The following is a 27,779-nucleotide window of genomic DNA, read 5'->3' as shown; positions in this document are numbered from 1 at the left end:
AAAGTTTCGTAAGTTTTAAGTTGAAAGGAATTGATTTGGATTTTATTTTATGTTATTAATATGTTATATATAATTATATGTTATATAATATGTTATATATAAATATATATAACATATATATATATATATATATATATATATATATATATATATATATATATATATATATATAACATATTAATAATTATAATTATTATTTAATGTATATGTAGCTCTTTGCGCTGTTATGGTTGAGCATTTAACAACCACCAGAGGGCAGTGTTGTTCTGCCTCTCATTACCAATTACTGTGATTGTGCTAAATATGTTTTTATTTGTTGTTGTTGTTGTGTGTTTTAGGTTTCTGTAAGTCATGTGCACATGCTGCTGATGGATGAGATGAGAAATGCCATCCCTGTTTTTTCACATCATTACCAGGAGCACAGCTGCATCCTTTCACACGCTGATAAATAACCCCCACTCTGACACACACACGCACGTACGCGCCCGCACACACACACACACACACACGCCCACATACATAGTTCTCTCTGACTGGACCTGGAGCCCTGACAGTGATCTCCCTGCACATGTGTGAAGAAGCGTCTTCAGTTACCACCCTGCCTCTGCACACACATTAGTTTGCAAAGGTTATTTTGAGCTGCAGACGTCCTTCTGTAACCCAGCAAAATAATAGGAGGAGTCGAGCTCTTCACTGTCCATTCTGTTCCTCGGAGCTCATTACTGCGGCTGACGGAGGGGGGGAAAAAAGTATTCTCTCTGCATGGAACTTCAAGTTGGATCCTCATTTTAAAGCGATGGAGAACGGGCCTCTGCAGGTCTTGACCTTCCCCACGGCCCCTTACCCCGACCAGAGACCAGGAGCCAGCGGCCTTAGGAAGAAGGTTTATGTGTTTCAGTCCAAGAGGAACTATCTGCACAACTTCATCCAGAGTATCTTCTCTTCCATAGACCTGCCTGACCGTCAGGGTGCAACCCTGGTGGTGGGAGGAGACGGACGTTTCTTCAACAGCACAGCTATCGGGGTCCTCGTTCAGATGGCAGCCGCCAATGGGGTCAGTCGGTGTGTGTTTGCGTGAAGGGGCGTGTGTGTGAGGGGATGTGTGTGTGTGTGTGTGATCACTAAAAAAGTGGTTGGCTGCACACACAAATACTGCTGACTCTGTTTACAAATAACTATGCATGTCAGTGTCACCTGCCCCATCACTTGATTGTATGAAGTGATGAAATATTTTGGCTGTGTTGCAAGTTTTAAAAAAATTTTTTTATCTTTAGCATTTTGTCACTTTACAACCAGATACCTCAATGCATTTTTTTTAGATTTTATGTTGTCAAATCCATTTTCATTTGGGGGCCGGATCAAGATCATGAATGTTCTCAAATGTCTGGCTGGTTGTGCCACAACGTCTTAATTAAACCGTATTAACAAACTGTTCAACTAGAGAAAACAGCTGTCTCTGCATTAAATAAGTACTTCTTAAAATTAAATACTGTTTTCACTTTGAACAGTCCCTACAGTATTTTGCGATTGTTTTTCTGATTTCTTTCAAAATAACTGATTTTGTGGAATTAATTACAAAATATTTCCAAGCAATTTTGCATGTATCGTATAACGTCAAATGTGACTTTTAGCTACTTGCCATATACATCACGGACTACAATTGACATTAGTAAGGTTGAGGCAGCAGCGTAGTACAAGTAAAAAACACTGCCACCTACTGGTTTGTTTAGCAGTCATTTAAACCCGATGTTTTTGACCATTTTTCCAAAAAAATTTACTATAAACTCAGAGTTATGCATTAACGTGAAAAAAAAGTGGAGGGATCTGATGATTGTGTGTGAGTTTCCGTGATTGTGGAAATGGAAAATATTGATTTATGTAATTTGGCGTCAAGAGTCTAGAGGGCCACATAGAAAGCTATGATGGGATGGATTTGGTCCCCAAGCCTCGAGTGTGAAAGTATTCTGTAAGTTGGAAATATAAGGCAAATTATTCATGTTTTTGTTCATTTTTGCAAATGAAAATGTTAAGTGTGTTCTCAATTGATAAAACATCTTATTTGCTATAATTTTTAAGAGTGGGCATACGTTTAAAGTCACTTAAAGCAGTGGTCCCCAACCCCCGGGCCGCGGACCGGTACCGGTCCGTGGACCAATTGGTACCGGGCCGCGGAAGAAATAATTAAATACTTCCGTCTCGGCACGCAACCCACCCCCATTCCCCCGGTCCGCAGCGAATTTTCGAAGTCTTGACCGGGCCGCGGTACTAAAAAGATTGGGGACCACTGCTATAATGAATCCAAAAAAAAGAACATACAAGAAAAAAAACGTTCTCGTGTGCACCATTGTAGCCAGCTTTCTCTCAACTTTACCTTACCTTCTGTCGGGATTTGAGATTTTTGTGTTTATTTTGAGTTCTCTGTGTTCTGAGTCCCTGTGCTGTCCTGTCCTCCCCTTGATTGTTCCCTGGTGTGTCTCGTTTCCTTGATTATCCTCTGTGTATTTAACTCCACCAGCCTTATTCCGCCCGTCAGCGCCTGGTCATTGCCACATGCATGGTCCTTATGCTGGACTACTGGATCCTGCGACTTCTGCACCTGGGGCTGGCGGAGTTGCAGCAGGAGGCAGAGTGGGAGCGCCTGACGGCAGTTGCCGTTCTGAAAGGCAACACTCTGCCTCCCAAGCCGCACAGTCTCTCCGCCAGCCCAGACCCAGCTTCTCCAGAACCAGCACCTCCAGAGCCCGCAGCAGCCCCCTCTCCTGTTTCTCCTGCCCCCACCATATCTTCAGCCGTTGCTGTCTCCGTGCCTCCAGCCCCTGCATCCTCCACACCTCCGGTCGTAACCGCTGTGGCTGCCGCTCCCACGCCCGCAGCAGCCATTGCTCCTAAGCCTGCTCCAGCCTCTCGGCGAACAGAGCCCACTCTCGCCTTCGCTCCGGTCCCCATGGTGATGGGTTTCCAGGCGGCCGCCTGACACCGGGCCGACAGGGGGCGCGGCTGATGGCGTGGCCTGTTCCCCGTAAGTGAGCCTTCGGGCCCAGTTAGTGGGTTCTTGGCCCCTAAAGAGCTTCCTAGTTCCTCCGAGTTTCCTAGCGTCCCCTCCAAGCTCCCTGGCGTTCCCTCCAAGCTCCCTGGCGTTCCCTCCGAGCTCCCTAGCGTCTCCTCCAAGCTCCCTAGTGTTCCCAATGTTTCCTCGTTGCCCCCTAGTGCTCCTCCCGAGAACCAGCCTGCTAGTGCTCCTCCAGATTCTCCCAGAGACTCCTTGTCGCCGCCTCCTGTGGCCCGGTCCCTGCGCCGACGTCGCCTGGCAGACCCGCCTCCCACAGCCTGGCCTCTGTGCCGACGTCGACCTCCAGACCAGCCTCTAGGGGCCCGGCCCCAGCACCGACGTTGCCCGCCGGACCCACATTTGGCTCCTTCCTGTGTCTCCGCCCACCCTGCTGGGTTGGTTTTTGTTGTTATTTGGACTCTGGCCCCTCGTCCTGCGCCCCTCCACCCACCCTTGTCAGGTCCTCGTCTCATTTGGTGTCATCGTGCTGTCTCTGTCTTTACGCCGCACCTCCTGGTTCCCGTCCCCAGTGCCGCGGATGTCCTCTGGACCTTCTCCGGCGCCGTAGACGCCCGCCGGACTTTCCCCGCGGGTTACATCTCCTGTGCCTCCGCCCACCCTGATGGGTTGTTTACTGTTGTTTTTGGACTCTTGGCTCCTTCGTGTGTCTCTGCCCACCCTGTTGGGTTGTTTTTTGTTGTTATTTGGACTCTGGCCCCCCATCCTGCGCCCCTCCACCCACCCTTGTTGTGTTTTGTTTTTCAGACTTTGAACCCTACACTGTATTGGTCCTGTACTTCTGCGGCTTTTTCATAGATATAGATGTACCCATTGCTGCAAACGTCAGCTGCACAGTCGATCGTTTCCAGTGATACCCGCTCATCCTCCGCCTTAAACACCAGTTCTCCACACATCAGATATGTGTAAATGCTGCTGGTGTCAGAAGCAGTTGAATGTCTCCAGCAAATGACGGAGGACAGATGATATAACTGAGTTCCATTTTTCACAGGAACTTCCAGGGCTGGGTCGGGTATCACAGGATGTCTATCATCTGGACTGTCCGGCCATGGCAGTATAAGGGTCATCAAATCAGTGTCATTAAAAAAGCAATCCCTCTTTTTGTTTGACTTGCAGGTGTCGCAACTTTCTGAAATTCCATTCCAATAATCCTCCAGAAGAATTGATGTGGTGTCATTTACTTGTTCCTTTGGCAGAGGAACGACAGGACCAAGGTCACGAATAATTCGTGAACACTTCTGACAATGTTCACAGTAGTCAGTTATATATATTTTAGTGTTTGTGTAGATGCCACACTCTGCCAGATAGTGCAACATGTAAAACAACAGGACTCCTGGCCTGTCCTGATGTTTCACATCCTTAATTTTCAGAATATCAATTAGTTCATTCTGAACAGCAAACACTTCATGTGGAGGAAAGTCTCTTCCTGGATGGCACATTGCTGTGAAGAAGCATCTCGCAAACAATGGTGTCGCTGAAAAAAGTTCCGAAATCTCCTCAGGATGCTGAGCCACAAACCTTCTGACAACAGTCAAATTAATGATGCTTTGCGTTGTGGAATTCATCCAACAGTTAAAAAAGGAGTTGGAGAATTTACAAAAATACATGGCTGGGTAAATATTTACATCCATGGCATCGAAATCGTTGGTGTCATTCTCATTTCCGTCTTCTGAGTTTTCTTCTTCAGAAGACGATTCCTCTGATGAAGAAAACTTATATACTTCTCCAAATTCTGTCCACGTATCCTCAGCATTTGGGCTTCCAGAACCAACTTCCTCATCCTTAGAGAAAGCATCAATGCTCTTAGTATAAATGCTGTCGTTATTGTCCGGGTCAAATTCAAAATCATCTTCAGAGCTTTCTTCATCTGAAGACCATTCTTCTGATGAAGAAAGCTCAGACACTTCATCAACATGTGGCACAACATCATCCTTAACTTTAGTGTCCAGGTTCTCACAATGGTCTGTGTGACTTTTAATTTCTGTGTCTCCAGAGAAGGTTTCAAATTCCAGCTCCATTTTGCTATCAGGAAGACAGATGCTTTCTAAAGCAGCAGTTTCTCCAGATGTCTTTACTGTCAAGCATGTATTGTTGGTAACTTCCTTGACTTTAGAGGAAGCATCGATGTCCTTCTGATTTTCAGGAAAAATGTCAAAACTCATGTACTTCCCTGTTTTATCCTCTTCGAATTCTCCTGAAATCCCATCGTCTTTTACATCGTCTTTGGCGACAATGTCAAAACCTGAGTATTCCAATCTTCCATCTTCAGATGAGCTCTCTGTAGAAACATCAGTGGGTTTTTCATTGTCTTCGGAAACAAAGTCAAAATCAGAGGACTCAAATCGTTCATCTTCAGATGAGCTCTCTGTAGAAACATCAGTGGGTTTTTCATCGTCTTCAGAGACAAAGTCAAAATCAGAGGACTCAAATTGTTCATCTTCAGATGAGCTCTCTGAAGAAACATCAGTGGGTTTTTCATCGTCTTCAGAGACAAAGTCAAAATCAGAGGACTCAAATTGTTCATCTTCAGATGAGCTCTCTGAAGAAACATCCTTGTGTTTTACACATTCTTCAAAGAAATCTTCAAATCCGAAGTACTTGTATCGTTCATCTTCAGATGTGCTCTCCTTTGAAACATCACTGTGTTTTACATCGTCTTCAGCGACGACGTCAAAATCAAAGTGTTTCGAACCTTCATCAGTTGAGCTCTCTGCTGAAAGGTCTTCATCTTTAATCCGATATCCCAGCAACTTTTCTACTCCCTTTGTAACAAGATACCCAAGGCCCCAACCGATAGTTAAAATCATTGTGACTGTAGTTGAAATGGTTTCTAAAATCACTGTTCGAAATCGTCTCTCTATCAAAGTGTTGTACCTCCAACGGCGTTGAAAAGCAAACTGAGAATTCTTGGATTCCAAATGATAATAATATTCGCTTGAACCTTTATGACATCATCGATGAGAACACCGATGACATTATGATGTCACACGACTTGTGTCAGGTTCTTGTTTGTTTTAGTTGCTATGGAAACACAAGGAGTTACGTATGAGATAAAACTACTGTCAATTAAAAATGCATGCGTAGACATCTAAATTTGTGAATTTAAGTCAGTAAATGTGCATTAGGGGTTGAACCAATTAGTCGACTAGTCGACTAGTCGACTCTAGGACGTCTCGCGAGTTTTTACATTTCATGTCGACTAGTCGCAGTCATGTGATTGCCGGTGGTGACAGCCTGTGCTGATCTGACAGCACAGTATAGGTCACAAGACACAAGAAAAATAAGTTAATACATTAGTTTAAATGATATGTAGATGGATGCATATTTGTGGTTTTACAGTGTTTTTAAAAGGAGATGGAGTTGCAGCTGCAGTCCACTACAAAACACGAGCCGTCTAAAACTCGCCCGATCAGAGCGAGCCGGTGACCGGGAAAAAAGTCAGACGTGAAGAAGATTTTTTGCAACTTTTTGGGCCACATTACCAGAGTTACAGGGGATCAGCAGCACACAGCACCACTGCTGCCGAAGAAATCCTTGATTTTTTTTCGCTACCGCAGATCCCCACCATGGCGAACCCGCTGCAGTGGTGGGCCAGCAACCAGGGCAGATTTCCCCGTCTGGCAAACCTCAGCAGAAAATATTTAGCTGTTCCGGCAACCAGCACTCCCAGCGAGAGGATTTTCTCTCTCGCTGGGAATACCATTACGAGAAAGCGGGCAAGCCTTCATCCGGCTCATGTTGATGCCCTTGTTTTCCTACATGTCAACCAAGAAAAAACCCCAACAACTCTTAGCGAAGAGAATATTGACAGCGAGTGAACTTTATTTACCCCCCCCCCCCCGGCCCCGTGCCACCTCTTTTTATTGTTTTTACATGCCATCTAAAAGATGTGCGTTTCCTTTTGAATGTTGGTTTCCCAGCAACTTATTATTTATCATAAACTATCCCGATGTTTTGTTGTTTCACTTGTTGCTGTTCTGTGTAAATGCCGTATTTTTCCGTGAAAACGGGTAATAAAGCCTGTAGGTTACTCCAAAGCTTTGCGTCTTGCGTTGCTATGACGTCACAACGACTAGTCAACTCGACATCGACTCGACTTTTATCATGTTGACGTTGACTAGAAAATATCTTAAATCGTTCAATCTGCTGAGTCAGCAGAGCTTCCTGCCGCGCATCGGGCGGAGGAGAAGCAGGTGGTTTCGTTGAATTCAGCTGTAACCAAACGGGATCCGTTCATAACAAGTTTGGCTTGTGATGTTCCAAAAGCACCATGTAGTCAGTGTGATAATTTGACTCCTATAGTAACTATCCAGAGATCATCAGCATCAGCAGGTGTTTAGAAAAAAAAAGTCAGACCCGACTTTGTGCAACAAACTTTTCCCCGCTGCTCACGAAGAATCTCCATAATAGACTTAGTAAAAGCAGGAGAAGGGGAGAGTGTGTGTGGGGGGGGGGGTCAATATTTGCCGTGAAAATAGCTAATAAAGCCTCCAAGTAGTTGTGAAGGGTTTTTGCGCTTACGTCACTATGACGTCACCGCGACTAGTCGACATCGACTCGACTATTATCATGATGTAGTCGACCTTAAAAAATATGTAGTCGTTCAACCCCTAATGTGCATAAATGTAAGTTTTGTATTTATCCTGTTTTTCAACTCATACGTACGTGTGACTTTACCTATGAGAATACTCGTAAACAAATAAATTAATACAAGTGTTTTTGATTGGTTTTATAGAGAGTAAGTATTTTTGCAGAAGTTAGACACACAGTCACATTTAGAAACTGGCTCTAAACCATCTGCTTGATCTATTTTGAACTGGGAGTGAGGAGGATCCTCTTCAACTTATCATGTCTTGCCTTAATTACTTGCTCTGTTCATAAGGAAAACATTTAACGACATCTAATAATGACATTATTTTTTTTTTTTACATTTGAACTTAGTGAAAAGGATGATTCACCAAGCAGATCATCAGCCAAAGAATTTTATGTCTAATCTCACCTTATTTATGTTTTTATTTTTCTCATTTTCTAACACCCCCATCTCAGATTCTGTGTTTTTATGAATCGCCCCTTTCAGAGATCTTCTGTTTACTCTTACCACTGCAGCATAAAGTGACACCCAACCCAAAACATTTGCAACGGAGATTTTATTCTTGAGTTTGCTTCTTTGATTGCATTGCAAGACCAGTTAATGTGGTTCTTCCAGTTGAGCTGCGTTTTGTCGCCCTCTCCTGGTCATTTGAGTAAATGAGTTTTTTTCCCCCTGTTGTGTTATTAAATATGTTGCAATAATAAAAAAAGAAACATAATAAAAGTAGCAGCAGACAATAACTGAACAGCTTGCCAGTAATTTGTGGCACTTCAGTTTAAGTTCAATTTAAATTAAGACCAGATCAGTTTTTGGTCTCTTGAACAGAAAAATATTTTTTATTCTCTTACCATAAAACTAGGGTTTAATTTCCTTTTATACCTGGACTCAATGAAAGAATGTCATGTCAGCTTCATCTTCAAAAGATATTTACTTTGAAAATTGGTGACGTGTTAAATTCTTGTTACTTGAACATAAACGAAACATAGAAACATAAACAATGATAACTCAAAATGCTTTTCTGAAATACTGAGTGAGGTTTCTGTGTAACGATAGGCTGTTCTAACTAAATGTTGTATTTTTACATGAGAAAATGTCAACCATTCATTAATGCATTAGTGTGGATTATCAGTCATTAAGATGAAACCATCCTAATGTCTTTAGCTGAACTGATGTAATTATTCCTGTGCTGCGGTTGTTACCACATCTTCATTTCTTGTTTTCTCATTTGGATTTCTTTCTGAGGTTGGCAAGTAGGACACGGCTTGTTCAGATCCACATTTGGGTAGAGCTTAGTAATCGTTTACTTAACTGATTTTATCTCTTTCAAAGAGTCCAAACTCAAAGAAACAAACTTAATTCATTGTTTATCCCAGTTTGTAATCAAGGAGAAAGTTTAGTTTTAGGACAAAAAAAGTTAAGCATCAGTTTTTTCCTCAGGACATTCAAGGCTGTTGCTTCAAAAGACCAACATGAGCTCAGTGTGTTTGGAAAGAGGATTTTAAGTGTTTGTAGTTTATGTAAAATTGTGTCTCATCCACACCATCTTTGGTGCTACAATTCAACTATGTATATTCTACATAAACTGCGACATTTTGCTAATTGTAGAAATGATTGATTACTTTTGTTTCTGCTCAGCACAATGAGCCATTGTTACGGCCCGGCTCGGATGGCCGCAACAAAAAGTAGGGAGGACACGGCAAACCCAACGGTTTTTAACCCCTTGCGAGGCATTTATTAAAAAACACAAGGTGTCAGCGCCGCCTCTGAGTCCGGATCTCGTCTGCTTCTGTTGTCAGCCAGCCACACACACCGATTGATGGAACGGCGCTCCTTATATACCATCCAGGTCTGGGAGGCACCTCCCACAATCAAGGACCTAATGGAAAAGCAGCCTGCACTATACAGCACACACATAGGACAGCACCGCAGGGCCGTCACAGCCATGCACTGCCTTGCAGGAAACTGTTGTAACTTCAGTGTATTTATTTTGAAATGCCACTCTGGCAATAAAGCTGTGCACAATTGTGAAAATGAAGGAAAACTAACTCAGGGTTTGCAAACATTTTACAAGCAAAACTCTAAAAACAAACTATTCAGCCCCCCTGAGACGATGCTTGAGCTGCTGCCTGTCGCTGCGATCACAGCTGCAGGTTACGTCTGCCTTGCTCTCCTCAGTCTCACTAACTTTTCCTGGCCAGTAGAATCAAAATGATCCCCACATCATCCTGCTGCCACTGCCATGTTTCACTCAACACACTTTGTTTGCAGGGATAAAAAAGTGATTTAAAAAATGAAAGAAGAAAAAGGAAAAGATTTTCTTCACTTCTGATATTATTTGAATAAACATGCAGAAAACATTCATATGATGAGCCATCAAGACATCAAGCTGCTTATTAAACACAAAATTGTGTACACAATGTACAGTGGTAAAAATAAAAACTTTTAGAATAATTAATAATAAGAAAAGCTAAACTCTGTTGTGTTGATTTACTGATCTATTGTTGTTAATATTGTAGCATTGATAGAAAACATACATTTTGCAAGTTTTCTGAAACACAATTTTTTACCATCTTTAAACCATAATCTTAAATTATAATAACCTCTTTAGATTTCACTGTGTTGTGTAATGAATTTATATTTTCTATTAGTTTCACTTTCTGAAATGATAACAAAAATATATATACACTGCTCAAAAAAATAAAGGGAACACTCAAACAACACATCCTAGATCTGAATGAAAGAAATATTCTCATTGAATACTTTGTTCTGTACAAAGTTGAATGTCCTGACAACAAAATCACACAAAAATCATCAATGGAAATCAAATTTATTAACCAATGGAGGCCTGGATTTGGAGCCACACACAACATTAAAGTGAAATAACACTACACGCTGATCCAACTTTAATGTAATGTCCTTAAAACAAGTCAAAATGAGGCTCAGTATTGTGTGTGGCCTCCAGGTGCCTGTATGACCTCCCTACAACGCCTGGGCATGCTCCTGATGAGGTGGCGGATGGTCTCCTGAGGGATCTCCTCCCAGACCTGGACTAAAGCATCCGCCAACTCCTGGACAGTCTGTGGTGCAACGTGACGTTGGTGGATGGAGCGAGACATGATGTCCCAGATGTGCTCAATCGGATTCAGGTCTGGGGAACGGGCTGGGCAGTCCATAGCTTCAATGCCTTCATCTTGCAGGAACTGCTGACACACTCCAGCCACATGAGGTCTAGCATTGTCCTGCATTAGGAGGAACCCAGGGCCAACCGCACCAGCATATGGTCTCACAAGGGGTCTGAGGATCTCATCTCGGTACCTAATGGCAGTCAGGCTACCTCTGGTGAGCACATGGAGGGCTGTGTGACCCTCCAAAGAAATGCCACCCCACACCATTACTGACCCACTGCCAAACCGGTCATGCTGAAGGATGTTGCAGGCAGCAGACCGCTCTCCACGGCGTCTCCAGACTCTGTCACGTCTGTCACATGTGCTCAGTGTGAACCTGCCTTCATCTGTGAAGAGCACAAGGCACCAGTGGCGAATTTGCCAATCCTGGTGTTCTCTGGCAAATGCCAAGCGTCCTGCACGGTGTTGGGCTGTGAGCACAACCCCCATCTGTGGACGTCGGGCCCTCATACCATCCTCATGGAGTCGGTTTCTAACCGTTTGTGCAGACACATGCACATTTGTGGCCTGCTGGAGGTCATTTTGCAGGGCTCTGGCAGTGCTCCTCCTGTTCCTTCTTGCACAAAGGCAGAGGTAGCGATCCTGCTGCTGGGTTGTTGCCCTCCTACGGCCTCCTCCACGTCTCCTGGTGTACTGGCCTGTCTCCTGGTAGCGCCTCCAGCCTCTGGACACTACGCTGACAGACACAGCAAACCTTCTTGCCACAGCTCGCATTGATGTGCCATCCTGGATGAGCTGCACTACCTGAGCCACTTGTGTGGGTTGTGGAGTCCGTCTCATGCTACCACGAGTGTGAAAGCACCACCAACATTCAAAACTGACCAAAACATCAGCCAGACAGCATAGGTACTGAGAAGCGGTCTGTGGTCCCAACTGCAGAACCACTCCTTTATTGAGTGTGTCTTGCTAATTGCCAATAATTTCCACCTGTTGTCTATTCCATTTGCACAACAGCAGGTGAAATTGATTGTCAATCAGTGTTGCTTCCTAAGTGGACAGTTTGATTTCACAGAAGTGTGATTTACTTGGAGTTATATTGTGTTATTTAAGTGTTCCCTTTATTTTTTTGAGCAGTGTATATATATATATTTTTTCATGATACGCCAATGTTTGAATGATACTTGCATATTATATCCTTTGAAATGTTAAAGCCTGAACATGTAAACTCTAATTTAAGACCAGGTTGGTCAGTCGGCTGATTTACTCATTAGCGGAGCTCGAAGACTGAAATGCGTTCTTATCAGTCGGATCCATCATTGGCTGGCTGCAGCAATCTATAAATAAAAAGAGACAATCTGACCCGTTCTTTCAAAATTTCATAACATAATAAAATGAACTTAAGGTGATTTATTTGGTCTCACCTGTTGTCTGCTGAGTTACATACAGCCTTCCTGTGAAGTGTGGTAAAAGTCTCATTTTTAATTACTTAACTACTTTTAGTTTATAATGACAAAATTCTGACTTCTCTGGTTTTCACTGCTTAGCTGTGTCATTTATATATTTCCTCTGTCCTGTTGTACAAATGCTTTCTTTAAACATTTGATCTCCAAAAATATAGAAATGTTATGGATGAAATGAGCAACTCACCAATCGGTAAGATGGGTACCAGTCTCCACATCATCTTAGATCACATGTGTCAAACTCAAGGCCCGCGGGCCACATGTGGCCCGCTACGTCATTTTATGTGGCCCTCTCCCCCCACCACCGTTTTACAGCCCCATTGATTGACTTGAAATAGGTTTTGAGCACGAATTTACTACAAACTACATCTCCCATAATGCCTTCTGATTGTTACCAGCCAACATTACGGCTTCTCGCCACTAGAGTGCAGCAGAGTCACCTCAAGCTGATTATTAATTTTCCCAGCTGAAACATCGACAAGCTAACAAGCTAAAGAGTGAAGTTCCGTGATGTTTCAATCGAGGACTTTTACCGTCTCCTGCCCCCTGATTTGATGCCGCAGCTTCGACTCCATGCAGCTCGTGTTTTGTCCACGTTTGGAAGCACCTATCTGTGCGAACAGATGTTTTCAATAATGAATTTAAACAAGACCAAGACCAGATCGCGCATTACTGACGAAAACCTACACGCCATTTTGCGGATTGCCACAGAATAGAACTAAAACCAGACATGGACGAACTGACCAGGGGAAAACATTGGTAAGCACGAACAAACTAAATTTAAATAGAATGAATGTAAAACCAAAACTCAGTATACTGGAATATGCATATAGTTTATTGATTTTGCTTGTGTTTTGTTTTGTGTTTATTTACAGAACACAACGCAATGAGGATGTGTGTGAGTTGGTGACAGGGTGAAGAGGGATCAGCGTTGTGTTCAAGGACAGGCAACGTCACCTCATTGTTTTGTTCTTATGTGAAATGCATGTTCGTTGTGTAATAAATAACGAAAAAGTTTTGTGAATGAAGTTGAGAGTTAATATCAAAACTTGTTTTTATTCTTTGTCTGCTTATCGTTAACGCAGACAAAGAATAATTTTCCCAGCGACAAGCTAACAAGCTAAAGAGCAAAGTTTAGCTGAGCAGTTTAAAAATACTGAGCATATTTTTAAACTGCTCAGTTTAACAATATTGTAATTTTTAAACTGAGCAGTAATTTTACATCCATGCAAACTCAAATGTAATATTTAAAACTTGAATACATAAAATCAGTTATTTAACAATATGAGGTGTTGTTTAATTTATTTTTAACATTGTATTTTCATACATTTATGCTAGGGTTGCCCAAGTCTAGTTTTCCAGAGCCATCACTCTGCAACTTTAGATGCGTTCCTTCTCTAACACACCTGGATCATTGACTCATTCATAGGCCTCTAAAGAACTGAGTTGCTGCTAATGAGGGAAGTCAACTTTTTGTCCGGGGTATGTTTTAGCAGGGATGCATCTAAAAGTTGCAGTCTGGAGGACTGCACTTGGGCAGTCCTGATTTTATACCGTCAATGTGGCCCGCTGAGGGTGGCCAATATGCTGAAGTGGCCCTTGGTGAAATTGAGTTTGACGCCCCTGTCTTAGATGGTTTCTGAATTTGTTCTTCATAAATGAATCACAGAGAACTGAATAAGATATGAGGAAAAAAGTTATTTGCACAAATTCCTTCTCCACTGTGAAACTAATAACAGCTGAATCATCTAGTCATGTTGAATTCATGATGTGCATCACGCAAATCTCCTTTGCATTAGAAATCTCCTCTGAGGACAATAGTCTTGTTCAATGTGCCCCTTTTTTTAAATTTGAGCCTCTGCCCCTCCATAGGTCTCTGCACGGCCCTGCTCCCTCCCACAATTGCTAAGTCTTAGCCGGTCCGCGGTAATGAAAATGTTGGAGACCACTGTTGTTAAAGTTTAAGGTAGAACATGTCAAACTTTAGTCTTTCATGACTGGCATCCTCCAACTTTTAGCTGTTCCAAGTCCAACACATCTGAATGAGATAACTGAATGACTTACTCATCCACTCAACTTTCTGCTGTGTCCTGCTAATATGCTAATTATGTGCAATAGTTGTGTTTTAGGTGTGTTGACACAGAGACGCATCTAAAAGTTGTAGGACAGTGCTCTCTCGAGGACTGGAATTGGAAACAGCTTGGGCCAGTTTTAAAAACCATCTTTCTTTTTTTTTTTTTAATCATACATTTTCAGTGGCTTAAAATCCCTCCAGCAAAACTCCAGAGAGATTTCTGAAATTAGCACTTTGGATCAAAGCTGGTCCTCCCTTCCCTGTTTCACAGATTTCATTCTCATTTCTGTTGTTTACAAGAACGACAGCCAAGTCCTTGGAAAGATATAACGTAAAGTTGGCTAGCGAACTGAGACCAGCTAGTTAGCCGACAAATATCAGCTTTCAGAGGAGCAGAACAGCATGAAGCCATGATATTCTACACAAGTAGCACATAAATGCTTCTGCTAAAGTCAGCAGGTGTTTGCTCCTTTAACTACTTCAATCTCTATGTTCATCTCCGAAAAAGTAATTGGCTCGTTTTAAACTGACACTGACTTGAACTTTATTTGACCATTTGTGACTGAAGTAGCATCTAATTCTTTTTTCCCCCTCTTGAGTAACTCAAGGACTCAAGTATGTCAGTTAACCTTTGAACCACAGTTCCTAGGTTAACTCAAATACTTAAAACAAAAATGTCCTTCAAGAAATAAACAAAATATTAACTTGGGCAGGAAGCTAATGTTTTGTTTATTTCTTGAAGGACATTTTTGTTTTAAGTATTTGAGTTAACCTAGGAACTGTGGTATGGAATATGTAGTAGTAATAATTATAATAATTATAATCGGGTTTCAAAATGTAATAAAACAAAATTAAAACTGCATTATGTAATGATCGAAAATTTGATAAAATCCAATTTTCAATCCCTTATGCCACACATGTAATAACATTGTGTGGCATTTATTACAAAATGTGAAAGTAGTTATTAGGGTCATTGTAGATTCATATAAAGAAGAGAAGAAGTAAACTTCTGGCAAAAAAATCTCAGACACTTTGAGATTAATCTCAGAGATTTTCTAGAAACAAACTTTTACGTTTCTGAGCTTGAAAAGTCAAAAAAAATTCCTAGAAAAATAAATGAAATTTTGAGATTAATTTCCACGATTCCTAGAATATTTCAGAGTTTCAAAGTTCGGAAATGTTCAACTTTTAGAAATTTTCAGAATTTCATAAGTCAAAACCTAGTAAACTTATATTACTATCGGTGCCGACTTGGGCTTTGTATTTTAGAAGAGAATACTCCTTTATTAACTTTTGCAAAACCAAATGATTAAGACAAAGAAAAAAAGCACATCTTCATTATTTATTCACTGCAATTTATTGAGTTGATTATGTAAACTGATCAATATCTGGGTAAAGGAAAACATTTGATTAAATCAATTAAATTATTGTCTTACTAGTTAGTCATGAAACTGAATTAATATATAAACTATATAAATTTATTATAACTGAAATAGCAATAGTCATTTATTTAAACATGTTAGATGATAGATGATGCTGAATTTTCTTCTGTAAGGACATTTTGTGACCTCACATGAAAAACTGTCAATCACTTTGATTAATGAGCAATTCCAATGAATGCCAATATAGCATAACTCAGCAGTCATACAGCAAAAAGTGGCAGAAGAAGTGAAGTTCTACACATCAAAAGTAAAATCTAAGTCAGCTCCGGTCCCCATGGTGATGGGTTTCCAGGCGGCCGCCTGACACAGGGGCCGACAGGGGGCGCGGCTGATGGCGTGGCCTGTTCCCCGTAAGTGAGCCTTCGGGCCCAGTTAGTGGGTTCTTGGCCCCTAAAGAGCTTCCTAGTTCCTCAGAGTTTCCTAGCGTCCACTCTAAGCTCCCTAGCATCTCCTCCAAGCTCCCTAGTGTTCCCAATGTTTCCTCGTTGCCCCCTAGTGCTCCTCCCGAGAACCAGCCTCCTAGTGCTCCTCCAGATTCTCCCAGAGACTCCTTGTCGCCGCCTCCTGTGGCCCGGTCCCTGCGCCGACGTCGCCTGGCAGACCCGCCTCCCACAGCCTGGCCTCTGTGCCGACGTCGACCTCCGGACCCACATTTGGCTCCTTCCTGTGTCTCCGCCCACCCTGCTGGGTTGGTTTTTGTTGTTATTTGGACTCTGGCCCCTCGTCCTGTGCCCCTCCACCCACCCTTGTCAGGTCCTCGTCTCATTTGGTGTCATCGTGCTGTTTCTGTCTTTACGCCACACCTCCTGGTTCCCGTCCCCAGTGCCGTGGATGTCCTCTGGACCTTCTCCGGCGCCGTAGACACCTGCCGGACCTCCTCCCACGCGGCGGACGGCCGCCGGACTTTCCCCGCGGGTTCCATCTCGGTGCCTCCACCCACCCTGATGGGTTGTTTACTGTTGTTTTTGGACTCTTGGCTCCTTCGTGTGTCTCTGCCCACCCTGTTGGGTTGTTTTTTGTTGTTATTTGGACTCTGGCCCCCCGTCCTGCGCCCCTCCACCCACCCTTGTTGTGTTTTGTTTTTCAGACTTTGAACCCTACACTGTATTGGTCCTGTACTTCTGCGGCTTTTTCATAGATATAGATGTACCCATTGCTGCAAACGTCAGCTGCACAGTCGATCTTTTCCAGTGATACCCACTCATCCTCCGCCTTAAACACCAGTTCTCCACACATCAGATATGTGTAAATGCTGCTGGTGTCAGAAGCAGTTGAATGTCTCCAGCAAATGACGGAGGACAGATGATATAACTGAGTTCCATTTTTCACAGGAACTTCCATGGCTGGGTCGGGTATCACAGGATGTCTATCATCTGGACTGTCTGGCCATGGCAGTATAAGGGTCATCACATCAGTGTCATTAAAAAAGCAATCCCTCTTTTTGTTTGACTTGCAGGTGTCGCAACTTTCTGAAATTCCATTCCAATAATCCTCCAGAAGAATTGATGTGGTGTCATTTTCTTGTTCCTTTGGCAGAGGAACGACAGGACCAAGGTCACGAATAATTCGTGAACACTTCTGACAATGTTCACAGTAGTCAGTTATATATATTTTAGTGTTTGTGTAGATGCCACACTCTGCCAGATAGTGCAACATGTAAAACAACAGGACTCCTGGCCTGTCCTGATGTTTCACATCCTTAATTTTCAGAATATCAATTAGTTCATTCTGAACAGCAAACACTTCATGTGGAGGAAAGTCTCTTCCTGGATGGCACATTGCTGTGAAGAAACATCTCGCAAACAATGGTGTCGCTGAAAAAAGTTCCGAAATCTCCTCAGGATGCTGAGCCACAAACCTTCTGACAACAGTCAAGTTAATTATGCTTTGCGTCGTGGAATTCATCCAACAGTTATAAAAGGAGTTGGAGAATTTGCAGAAATACATGGCTGGGTAAATATTTACATCCATGGCATCTAAATCGTTGGTGTCATTCTCATTTCCGTCTTCTGAGTTTTCTTCTTCAGAAGACGATTCCTCTGATGAAGAAAACTTATATACTTCTCCAAATTCTGTCCACGTATCCTCAGCATTTGGGCTTCCAGAAGGAACTTCCTCATCCTTAGAGAAAGCATCAATGCTCTTAGTATAAATGCTGTTGTTATTGTCCGGGTCAAATTCAACATAATCTTCAGAGCTTTCTTCATCTGAAGACCATTCTTCTGATGAAGAAAGCTCAGACACTTCATCAACATGTGGCACAACATCATCCTTAACTTTAGTGTCCAGGTTCTCACAATGGTCTGTGTGACTTTTAATTTCTGTGTCTCCAGAGAAGGTTTCAAATTCCAGCTCCATTTTGTAATCAGGAAGACAGATGCTTTCCAAAGCAGCAGTTTCTCCAGATGTCTTTACTGTCAAACATGTATTGATGGTAACTTCCTCGACTTTAGAGGAAGCATCGATGTCCTTCTGATTTTCAGGAAAAATGTCAAAACTCATGTACTTCCCTGTTTTATCCTCTTCGAATTCTCCTGAAATTCTATCGTCTTTTACATCGTCTTTGGCGACAATGTCAAAACCTGAGTATTCCAATCTTCCATCTTCAGATGAGCTCTCTGTAGAAACATCAGTGGGTTTTTCATTGTCTTCGGAGACAAAGTCAAAATCAGAGGACTCAAATCGTTCATCTTCAGATGAGCTCTCTGAAGAAACATCAGTGGGTTTTTCATTGTCTTCGGAGACAAAGTCAAAATCAGAGGACTCAAATCGTTCATCTTCAGATGAGCTCTCTGAAGAAACATCAGTGGGTTTTTCATCGTCTTCAGAGACAAAGTCAAAATCAGAGGACTCAAATCGTTCATCTTCAGATGAGCTCTCTGAAGAAACATCCTTGTGTTTTACACATTCTTCAAAGAAATCATCAAATCCGAAGTACTTGTATTGTTCATCTTCAGATGAGCTCTCCTTTGAAACAACACTGTGTTTTACATCGTCTTCGGCGACGACGTCAAAATCAAAGTGTTTCGAACCTTCATCAGTTGAGCTCTCTGCTGAAATGTCTTCATCTTTAATCCGATATCCCAGCAACTTTTCTACTCCCTTCGTAACAAGATACCCAAGGCCCCAACCGATAGTTAAAATCATTTTGACTGAGGTTGAAATGGTTTCTAAAATCACTGTTCGAAATCGTCTCTCTATCAAAGTGTTGTACCTCCAACGGCGTTGAAAAGCAAACTGAGAATTCTTGGATTCCAAATGATAATAATAATCGCTTGAACCTTTATGACATCATCGATGAGAACACCAATGACATGATGATGTCACACGACCTGTGTCAGGTTCTTGTTTGTTTTAGTTGCTATGGAAACACAAGGAGTTACGTATGAGATAAAACTACTGTCAATTAAAAATGCATGCGTAGACATCTAAATTTGTGAATTTAAGTCAGTAAATGTGCATAAATGTAAGTTTTGTATTTGTCCTGTTTTTCAACTCATACGTACGTGTAACTTTACCTATGAGAATACTCGTAAACAAATAAATTAATACAAGTGTTTTTGATTGGTTTTATAGAGAGTAAGTATTTTTCCAGAAGTTAGACACACATCAGTCACATTTAGAAACTGGCTCTAAACCATCTGCTTGATCTATTTTGAACTGGGAATGAGGAGGATCCTCTTCAACTTATCATGTCTTGCCTTAATTACTTGCTCTGTTCATAAGGAAAACATTGGCTGGCTGACTTCTCTGGTTTTCACTGCTTAGCTGTGTCATTTATATATTTCCTCTGTCCTGTTGTACAAATGCTTTTTTTAAACATTTTATCTCCAAAAATGTAGAAATGTTATGGATGAAATGAGCAACTCACCAATCGGTAAGATGGGTACCAGTCTCCACATCATCTTAGATGGTTTCTGAATTTGTTCTTCGTAAATGAATCACAGAGAACTGAATAAGATATGAGGAAAAAAGTTATTTGCACAAATTCCTTCTCCACTGTGAAACTAATAACAGCTGAATCATCTAGTCATGTTGAATTCATGATGTGCATCACGCAAATCTCCTTTGCATTAGAAATCTCCTCTGAGGACAATAGTCTTGCTCAATGTGCCCCTTTTTTAAATTTGAGCCTCTGCCCCTCCATAGGTCTCTGCACGGCCCTGCTCCCTCCCACAATTGCTAAGTCTTAGCCGGTCCGCGGTAATGAAAATGTTGGAGACCACTGTTGTTAAAGTTTAAGATAGAACATGTCAAACTTTAGTCTTTCATGACTGGCATCCTCCAACTTTTAGCTGTTCCAAGTCCAACACATCTGAATGAGATAACTGAATGACTTACTCATCCACTCAACTTTCTACTGTGTCCTGCTAATATGCTAATTATGTGCAATAGTTGTGATTTAGGTGTGTTGACACAGAGATGCATCTAAAAGTTGTAGGACAGTGCTCTCTCGAGGACTGGAATTGGAAACAGCTTGGGCCAGTTTTAAAAACCATCTTTCTTTTTTTTTTTTTTTAATCATACATTTTCAGTGGCTTAAAATCCCTCCAGCAAAACTCCAGAGAGATTTCTGAAATTAGCACTTTGGATCAAAGCTGGTCCTCCCTTCCCTGTTTCACAGATTTCATTCTCATTTCTGTTGTTTACAAGAACGACAGCCAAGTCCTTGGAAAGATATAACGTAAAGTTGGCTAGCGAACTGAGACCAGCTAGTTAGCCGACAAATATCAGCTTTCGGAGGAGCAGAACAGCATGAAGCCATGATATTCTACACAAGTAGCACATAAATGCTTCTGCTAAAGTCAGCAGGTGTTTGCTCCTTTAACTACTTCTATCTCTATGTTCATCTCTGAAAAAGTAATTGGCTCGTTTTAAACTGACACTGACTTGAACTTTATTTGATCACTTGTGACTGAAGTAGCATTTAATTAACTCAGCAGTCATACAGCAAAAAGTGGCAGAAGAAGTGAAGTTCTACACATCAAAAGTAAAATCTAAGTCAGCAGAATAGTTGCAGCTCCTGCATCGAACCGTTCTGGTTTCAGGCACGCAGCCAGCATCAGTGAAACGCTCTCAATGTTCTCTGGGTTTAAATTACATCGCCTCCGAGTGGCTCGGGCTTTTTTAGCTCAGCAAATTTATAATACGGGGTTAAAATACACTCATCCGTGTTGGAACTTGTTCTTAATGTCGGCGTTAATCCTAGTTCCACTTACATGTAGAAGGAAAGGGGACATGCCCGCACCAATCCCCTCTGCCCCGACTCAAACGGTCCCGTGTGACGTTTCCACAGATTGGCCGCCTTATCATTGGTCACCATGGGATGATGTCAACGCCAGCGGTGTCCTGTGTGATCAGGAAATACAAAGCCATTGGTGGGATCATCCTCACTGCCAGCCACAACCCTGGCGGACCCAATGGAGACTTTGGCATCAAATTTAACACAGCGAGTGGAGGTATGGCAATGTGAGAGAAATAATGCCAGACACTAAAACTGACAGTTCAAAAGCTTCTTTTGGATAATACAAAGATGCATTTGGCGACTAAACCAGGGCTTATGAATATCGATTTGGCTAGAAAAAAAATCTTCTGCATTCCTTCCAGGTCCAGCCAAGGAGGAGGTCACGAGCAAGATCTACCAGCTCAGCAGAACCATCGAGGAGTTTGCCATTTGCCCCGGATTGAGTGTGGATCTGAAAACGCTCGGCAAACAGGCGTTTGATCTGGAGAACAAGTTCAAACCCTTCACAGGTGACGGGGGTTACTAACATTCTTGACTCAGTCCCACCACAGGTTAAGGAGTTGAACGGGTTTTTCAATTAGTCTGGATCGTTAGACACAGTGTGAAAGTGAACCACACCAGCTGAAAATGTATTAAATGTTGCAATTTTGGTCCCCAATCGAACTGAGTCTACCGGACTATATCAGGTGTGAAAATATCCCAAGAAAACTGTTAATCACATAAGTTTTGTGGCATTGTGTATATATATATATATATATATATTATTATTTTTTTTAGTTATGTGCTACAGAGCCCTCTAAAAGTACTCACACCTTTTGAACTTTATAACCACATAGCTCAATGATTTCTATTGGAATTTTATGTGATAGACAAACAAGCAGAAAACTGTTGTAGGTAGTTGTCAGCCAGGCAACTTGATCTACATAAAACACCTAAAGAAGAAATCCTCATATAAGGGAGATTTGGAGTTTCACAACATTTGAGAAGAACAATTACCTCCCTTATAATGTTACCAACTCCTGAGGATTTAAACCAAAGGCTTAAAAATTCTAATACTTCTTGCAAATAGAGAAAGTAGAAGACATTCAGTAGATTAGTTAGCATACAGACTTGTAGATAAGCTTTTAGACATCGTCCTACTGTTCTCTAACTTGTAGCGTCATTTGGTTTCTACTGTTTGTTGTGTTCAGTGGAGATAGTTGACCCTGTGGAGTCCTACGCCAACCTTCTGAGGAACATCTTTGACTTTGCGGCTTTGAAGGAACTTCTATCTGGCGAGAATCATATCAACATAAGGCTGGACACCATGCATGGAGGTGAGCGATGTTTTTAACTCTGAAGAATCAAAGCTTCTGAAAAATAAAATCGTCTTAAGCCTCCCTTTGCTGTAACTCTGTCTGCTCCCCAGTGCTGGGACCATATGTGAAGAGAATACTGTGTGAGGAGCTGGGCTGCCCGGCAAATTCTGCCATTAACTGTGTCCCGTTGGAAGACTTCGGCGGTCAACCGCCCGATCCGAACCTTATGTACGCCACAGACCTGGTTGACAGCATGAGAGACGGACAGTATGACTTTGGAGCAGCGTTCGACGGGGACGGGGTGTGTTCAGTTTTTTTGAGGTTTTATACTAGAAAGTGAAATGAAACTCCCTTTGAGTGCGGGTTGTTTAGACTATTGCTAAAAGCCAATTATGCTCAGATGATCTGAACTTGATTTCGAAGCTCTGCCTGTGATTTCTTTCTAGGACCGCAGCATGATCCTGGGTAAGCACGGCTTCTTCGTCACCCCGTCTGACTCCGTGGCTGTGGTAGCCGACAACATCTTCTGCATCCCGTACTTTCAGCACACGGGCGTCAGAGGCTTTGCCCGCAGCATGCCCACAAGCACGGCGTTGGACAGGTAAAACTCTGGCCAAGTATCGACTTAACCCCCTCTTTTTAAGACGCTCAATCAGGTAAGCAGCATTCCCTGTTTGCGGCCAAGAATACTTTCTCATCGAACTGTCCACAGAGTAGCCAAAGCAACCAAAATAGAGCTGCATGAAACTCCCACCGGCTGGAGGTTCTTTGGGAACCTGATGGACGCCGGCATGCTGTCTTTGTGCGGAGAGGAAAGCTTTGCAACAGGTACAACTTCTCCTGTGAGATTTAAAGAGGTTATAGTGTTTGTGAGTTGGAAACTCTAAAATGCGTACAGGCGGGGACCACATTCGCGAGAAGGATGGGCTTTGGGCTGTGCTGGCATGGCTGTCCATCATCGCGGCCAGACGGCAGAGTGTGGAGGATATTTTGAAGGATCACTGGCTAAAATATGGAAGGAATTACTTCACAAGGTGAGTGGCGAACATGCAACAGGCAGTATCCTTCCCGTTTCATGGCGTCCTTGGTGAAGATGGGTAAAAAGTTGTAAAATGGCTCCATATTTTATTGCAGTAGCATAAACAGGCATGTTGATTTGTCTTACTGTGGAGATTTGCTTTAACTTCTGTACCGCTTTCCTCCGGTAGCAATTTCCACTTCTGATACTGATACCGATATCTGAGGTTTAGTCTCTACCGATAACACAAAAACAGTGTTGAATTGACTTAAAATGTTTCCTGTTTTAAATACTGAATTATAATTGAATTATTTGATAAACTTCTGAACCAGTACAGCACACTTAAATACACCAATAGCTTTACAATCATGTAAAAACGATGCAACTTTGATTTGTTCAATCAATGAACTTAGGAGTAGAGCAGCCAGTTTAAAATAAACAATAAAGAAACTGAAACTGACAGAAAACAATAGGTTGACTATGTTGGTCAAACATGTGAAATTAAACTGAAAAAACTCCCTTCTGAACATTATATTTGTTTTAAATATAATGTAAAACAAATAATAAAACGTGACGTCTCTCAGAGCACGACCGAATAGAAATAGGCAGAATAGATCTTCAGTTATGGACCAGGCACATTGTTACCAAAACTTGATCAATAAAATAATTGAAATGACTGAAGATCTGGGGAGGCATAAGTGAGAAGAATTTTTTTTTTTTTTTTAGTGATTTCCGGCCTTTTGGAAAACAAAACCCCTCTTTTACTTTATTTGGATGCTTTGTTGTTTTTGAAGTTTTGAAGAGTGGCTAAGAGAACGCTCTTTTAAGTGTACGCCTAAAGAAACGTTTTAAATTTATACCTTGGGAAAACGGGACATTGTGGATTTGTAATTAAAAGTTCCTATAACCCTAAGAAGTTCAAATTACAAAATAATATTTCAGATAAACTTTACTCCAAAAGTATTCACGGTGCTTCACTTATTCAACATTTTGTTATGTTACCGCCTTATTCCAAATTGTATTAATTACGTTCTTTTCCTCAATGTTCTATTGACACTGTGGTTAATCTTATGCTATTTTTTTGGAGTGTTTTAGTAAATTTATTAAAAGGTGAGGCGTTTTCTAAGAAATTTTCAGTGTGTCGTCGAGGATTTTGTTAAAAAAAACATTATTTCTTCTTATTGAATTTGATTCCTAAAAACATATTTAAATGCTTTTCACGCAGCTCTACCAGCACGTGTCAGTAATGGTGCTGTCAAAGCATCAGTGCTTTTCATTTGATCTGTCTATTTTGTCGTGCTCTGGTGAATTAGCAACAGCATGATGCGTTTAATATAAATATTGTCCAATTAAACCTCCTTACGGGTAGAAAGTGGTTCCAAGAAGAAGAGTGGAGAACGTAAGTGACACCTAGTGGAGAATTGAATCCTTTGCAGCTGGATGCTGTCATGAGCTGATTTTAAGTCCTTTGATTCTTCTGTGATCCACTGATAACCGACTGCTTTGCGAGTCCACGTAACATACGCTATGAAATTTCTTGAATCTCTTTTTTTTCTTGTTCTTCTTCACCTATGTCCTCCAGGTATGACTATGAGAACGTAGACATAGATGCGGCGTGTGACATGATGGAGGACCTGGAGATTCTGATCTCTGACAAGTCCTTCGCGAAGCAGAGATTCGCGGTCGGGGACAAAATCTACCAGGTGGAAAAAGCCGACAACTTCGAATACACCGACCCGTTGGACAGCACCATAACCAGGAACCAGGTGGGCAACTTTGTAGTCGTTGTGTCTTTTTTCTCTTGATGTAAGCAACAAAGCCATCTGTCTGTCTCCACTGCAGGGACTGCGGATCATCTTCTCTGATGGCTCCAGGATCGTCTACAGACTGGGTGGGACGGGCGCCGAGGGAGCCACCGTCAGGATCTACATCGACAGCCACGAAAGGAAACTCCTATTTGAAGAGACGCAGGTAAAGAGGCAGAAACGGTGGGCGGCTCACTCCGAACACAGTTCGAAGCAGTAAGATTAGCAGCAGCTACATCTTCACATACACAGGGCAGGTAAAAAAAAACAAAAAAAAAAGAACTTTTGCACATTTTGCCACATTGCAGCCATAAACTTCAATGTACTTTATTATATATTTAAAATATCTTCCAGTTCCGGTGTTATGTTCCTTACAACTTAAAGTTTATTGATATATGAGAATGTGTTCTTGCATAAATACGTCATTACCATTATATTACTAGAAAACGGTGTCCAAGCAACAATATTACCGTTTATCACAATAACTTCTGGGACAATTTGTCGTCCGGTGACACTTGTTGTTGTGATGGGCTCAGTTGTGATGCAACCAAATAGCTTGTTGCAAGTTGGTCACTGGGTCTCGTGACGTCCAGGGGGGATCAGTCTCTGACCTCACTGTTCTCGTTTGGGACAGGTGATGCTGGCACCCCTGGCGACCATTGCTCTGAAGATTTCTCAGCTTCACCACAGGACGGGTCGAATCGGCCCGTCGCTCATTACGTAAACCCTCCCCCGGATGCCCTCAACTTGCAGGAATTTCTTTTCTTTTTCTGTTTTGTTTTATTGTTCTGCCTTTCATTTTTGTATAAACAGAGCAGGAAGTCAAAGAGTGAAAGCACTGTGTGCAACAGATGAAATTTCTGACTCATATTTGTAGTTTTCCTCATGCATCTGGTATGTAATCGAGTGTGATATTTTTGTTTTGTTTTGTTTTGTTTTTTTTGCCATTTATCTGCTTTGTGCTTATGGATTTTTATCTCGGTTTGGTTTGTGCCAGATCAGAGTAAGTAATTATTTCACACAGCATGTCTCTGTTTCCTTCCACTGTAATTGTTTTCTTAATATTAGGACTCGGAAGAAAGATTGTTTTCTGAAGACTACTATCAGCTGAATTTCACATAATCAAGCCAGCTACATACTGTATTTTATACAATGTTATATTTGAATACAGACACTGCCTCAGTTAAAAAACATGATAATAAAACAAGACAAAAACAAACTTCTTTCTTTAAGCTTCAAACTTAAATCGTTTATGCTCTCTAATTTGGGGAAATTAAAACTCCTCAGCGAATAATAACTTAAAACTGAGCAAAAACCAGCCCACCATTAAAACCAGCACTCCAGAAAATTAGAAAATACAAAAACAAGGCAGCATTTCATTATATTGTTCACCAGAAAAAATTAACTCTTTTTTTCCCTCTGTCATCATGAATAAACCCACGTTTCTTTGTACCGTGTGTCGTTTCTGTCTAATATTTGTTGCAAACCCAGGATGAGACGGAAAGAATACAGTATGAAAGAAGAATATTTTAGCTACAAGTTTCCATCCAGACATCGACAGCAGGAGTCACTAATATCTGCTCCAGCTCTGTGATCACTGACACCCGTTGAATGGCTGCTTTCTCTTCGTTTCTGAACCTGAAATCTGTCAAGACACCAACACAGTCAGGTTTTTCTGTGTTCTGCGTTTCTACAATAGACGGGGGGGAAAAAACCAACTACTAAAAACGTGGAATGATAGTCATAACGTGAAAAAAACACAAAACATTTTGACAAGTGACTCAGGTATATGGTTGAGAAAGATACGCTTCCACAATAAAGAAAGATTCACATGTGAATATATTTATTAATCCAGCTGGTAAAGTGTTTTGTTTTTTGAGAAAACTTGAGTATATTTATTCAGTGGGGCTGCAACTAACAATTATTTTAGTAATCAATTAATCTGTCAGTTATTCGGCTGACTGATTAGTCGGATAAAAAAATGCCACATTCTACAGATTTTTCATTTAACCACTTAAGATTAATTCGTTTATTTGCATTATAAGATGTAAATAAACAAATAATTCAATTCCTTTCTTAAAATATAAAATAATAAAATATTTTTTATTGCTTCTCCCTGTGCCTGCGTGGGTTCTCTCCGGGTGCTCTGGCTTCCTCCCACAGTCCAAAAACCATGACTGTCAGGTTCATTGGTCTCTCTAATTTCTCCCTAGGTGTGAGTGTGTGTGTGTATGGTTGTGTGTCCTGTCTGTCTCTGTGTTGCCCTGCGACAGACTGACGACCTGTCCAGGGTGAACCCCGCCTCTCGCCTGGAACGTAGCTGGAGATGGACACCAGCAACCCTCCCGACCCCATTTGGGACAAGGGTGAACAAAAAATGGATGGATGGATTTTTTATTGCCTAAAATGCAATAACAGCAATTATTTGGTAAATCTGAACCAGGTGAAGCTAAACCTATACCACTTGAGGAGTTTTGGATAAACCATACTTACAAAGGTGCTTTTGTTTTAACTACAAAATAAATATAATGATGTGGCGCCCCAAGTCAATATAACAAAAATGATCTTTTTTGAGTTTGTTCCCCAGTCAATTATTAAGAATTATCTGGGGTACAATAATTATTAAGAACAATTGATGAATCACAATTAAATAA

General features: G+C 41.6%; 1 protein-coding gene across 1 annotated transcript; it reads left to right on the top strand.

Annotated features, from left to right (window-relative positions):
- The first annotated feature begins 248 nt into the window (after positions 1 to 248).
- LOC116722262 (phosphoglucomutase-1-like) lies at positions 249 to 26,582 on the top strand. The gene is made up of 11 exons (XM_032566470.1): positions 249 to 1,054; positions 21,056 to 21,218; positions 21,367 to 21,513; positions 22,195 to 22,320; positions 22,413 to 22,603; positions 22,749 to 22,903; positions 23,015 to 23,130; positions 23,201 to 23,336; positions 24,903 to 25,086; positions 25,163 to 25,291; positions 25,760 to 26,582. Exons 1-11 carry the CDS (start codon positions 797 to 799, stop codon positions 25,847 to 25,849), a joined length of 1,695 nt encoding a protein of 564 aa, XP_032422361.1. The 5' UTR covers positions 249 to 796; the 3' UTR covers positions 25,850 to 26,582.
- Positions 26,583 to 27,779: the final 1,197 nt, after the last annotated feature.

This window comes from Xiphophorus hellerii, chromosome 6 (assembly GCF_003331165.1).
Source record: "Xiphophorus hellerii strain 12219 chromosome 6, Xiphophorus_hellerii-4.1, whole genome shotgun sequence".
Lineage (NCBI taxonomy): Eukaryota > Metazoa > Chordata > Actinopteri > Cyprinodontiformes > Poeciliidae > Xiphophorus > Xiphophorus hellerii.
Note: the sequence above shows the minus strand (reverse complement) of the source record. Positions and strands in the feature narration are given on the sequence as shown.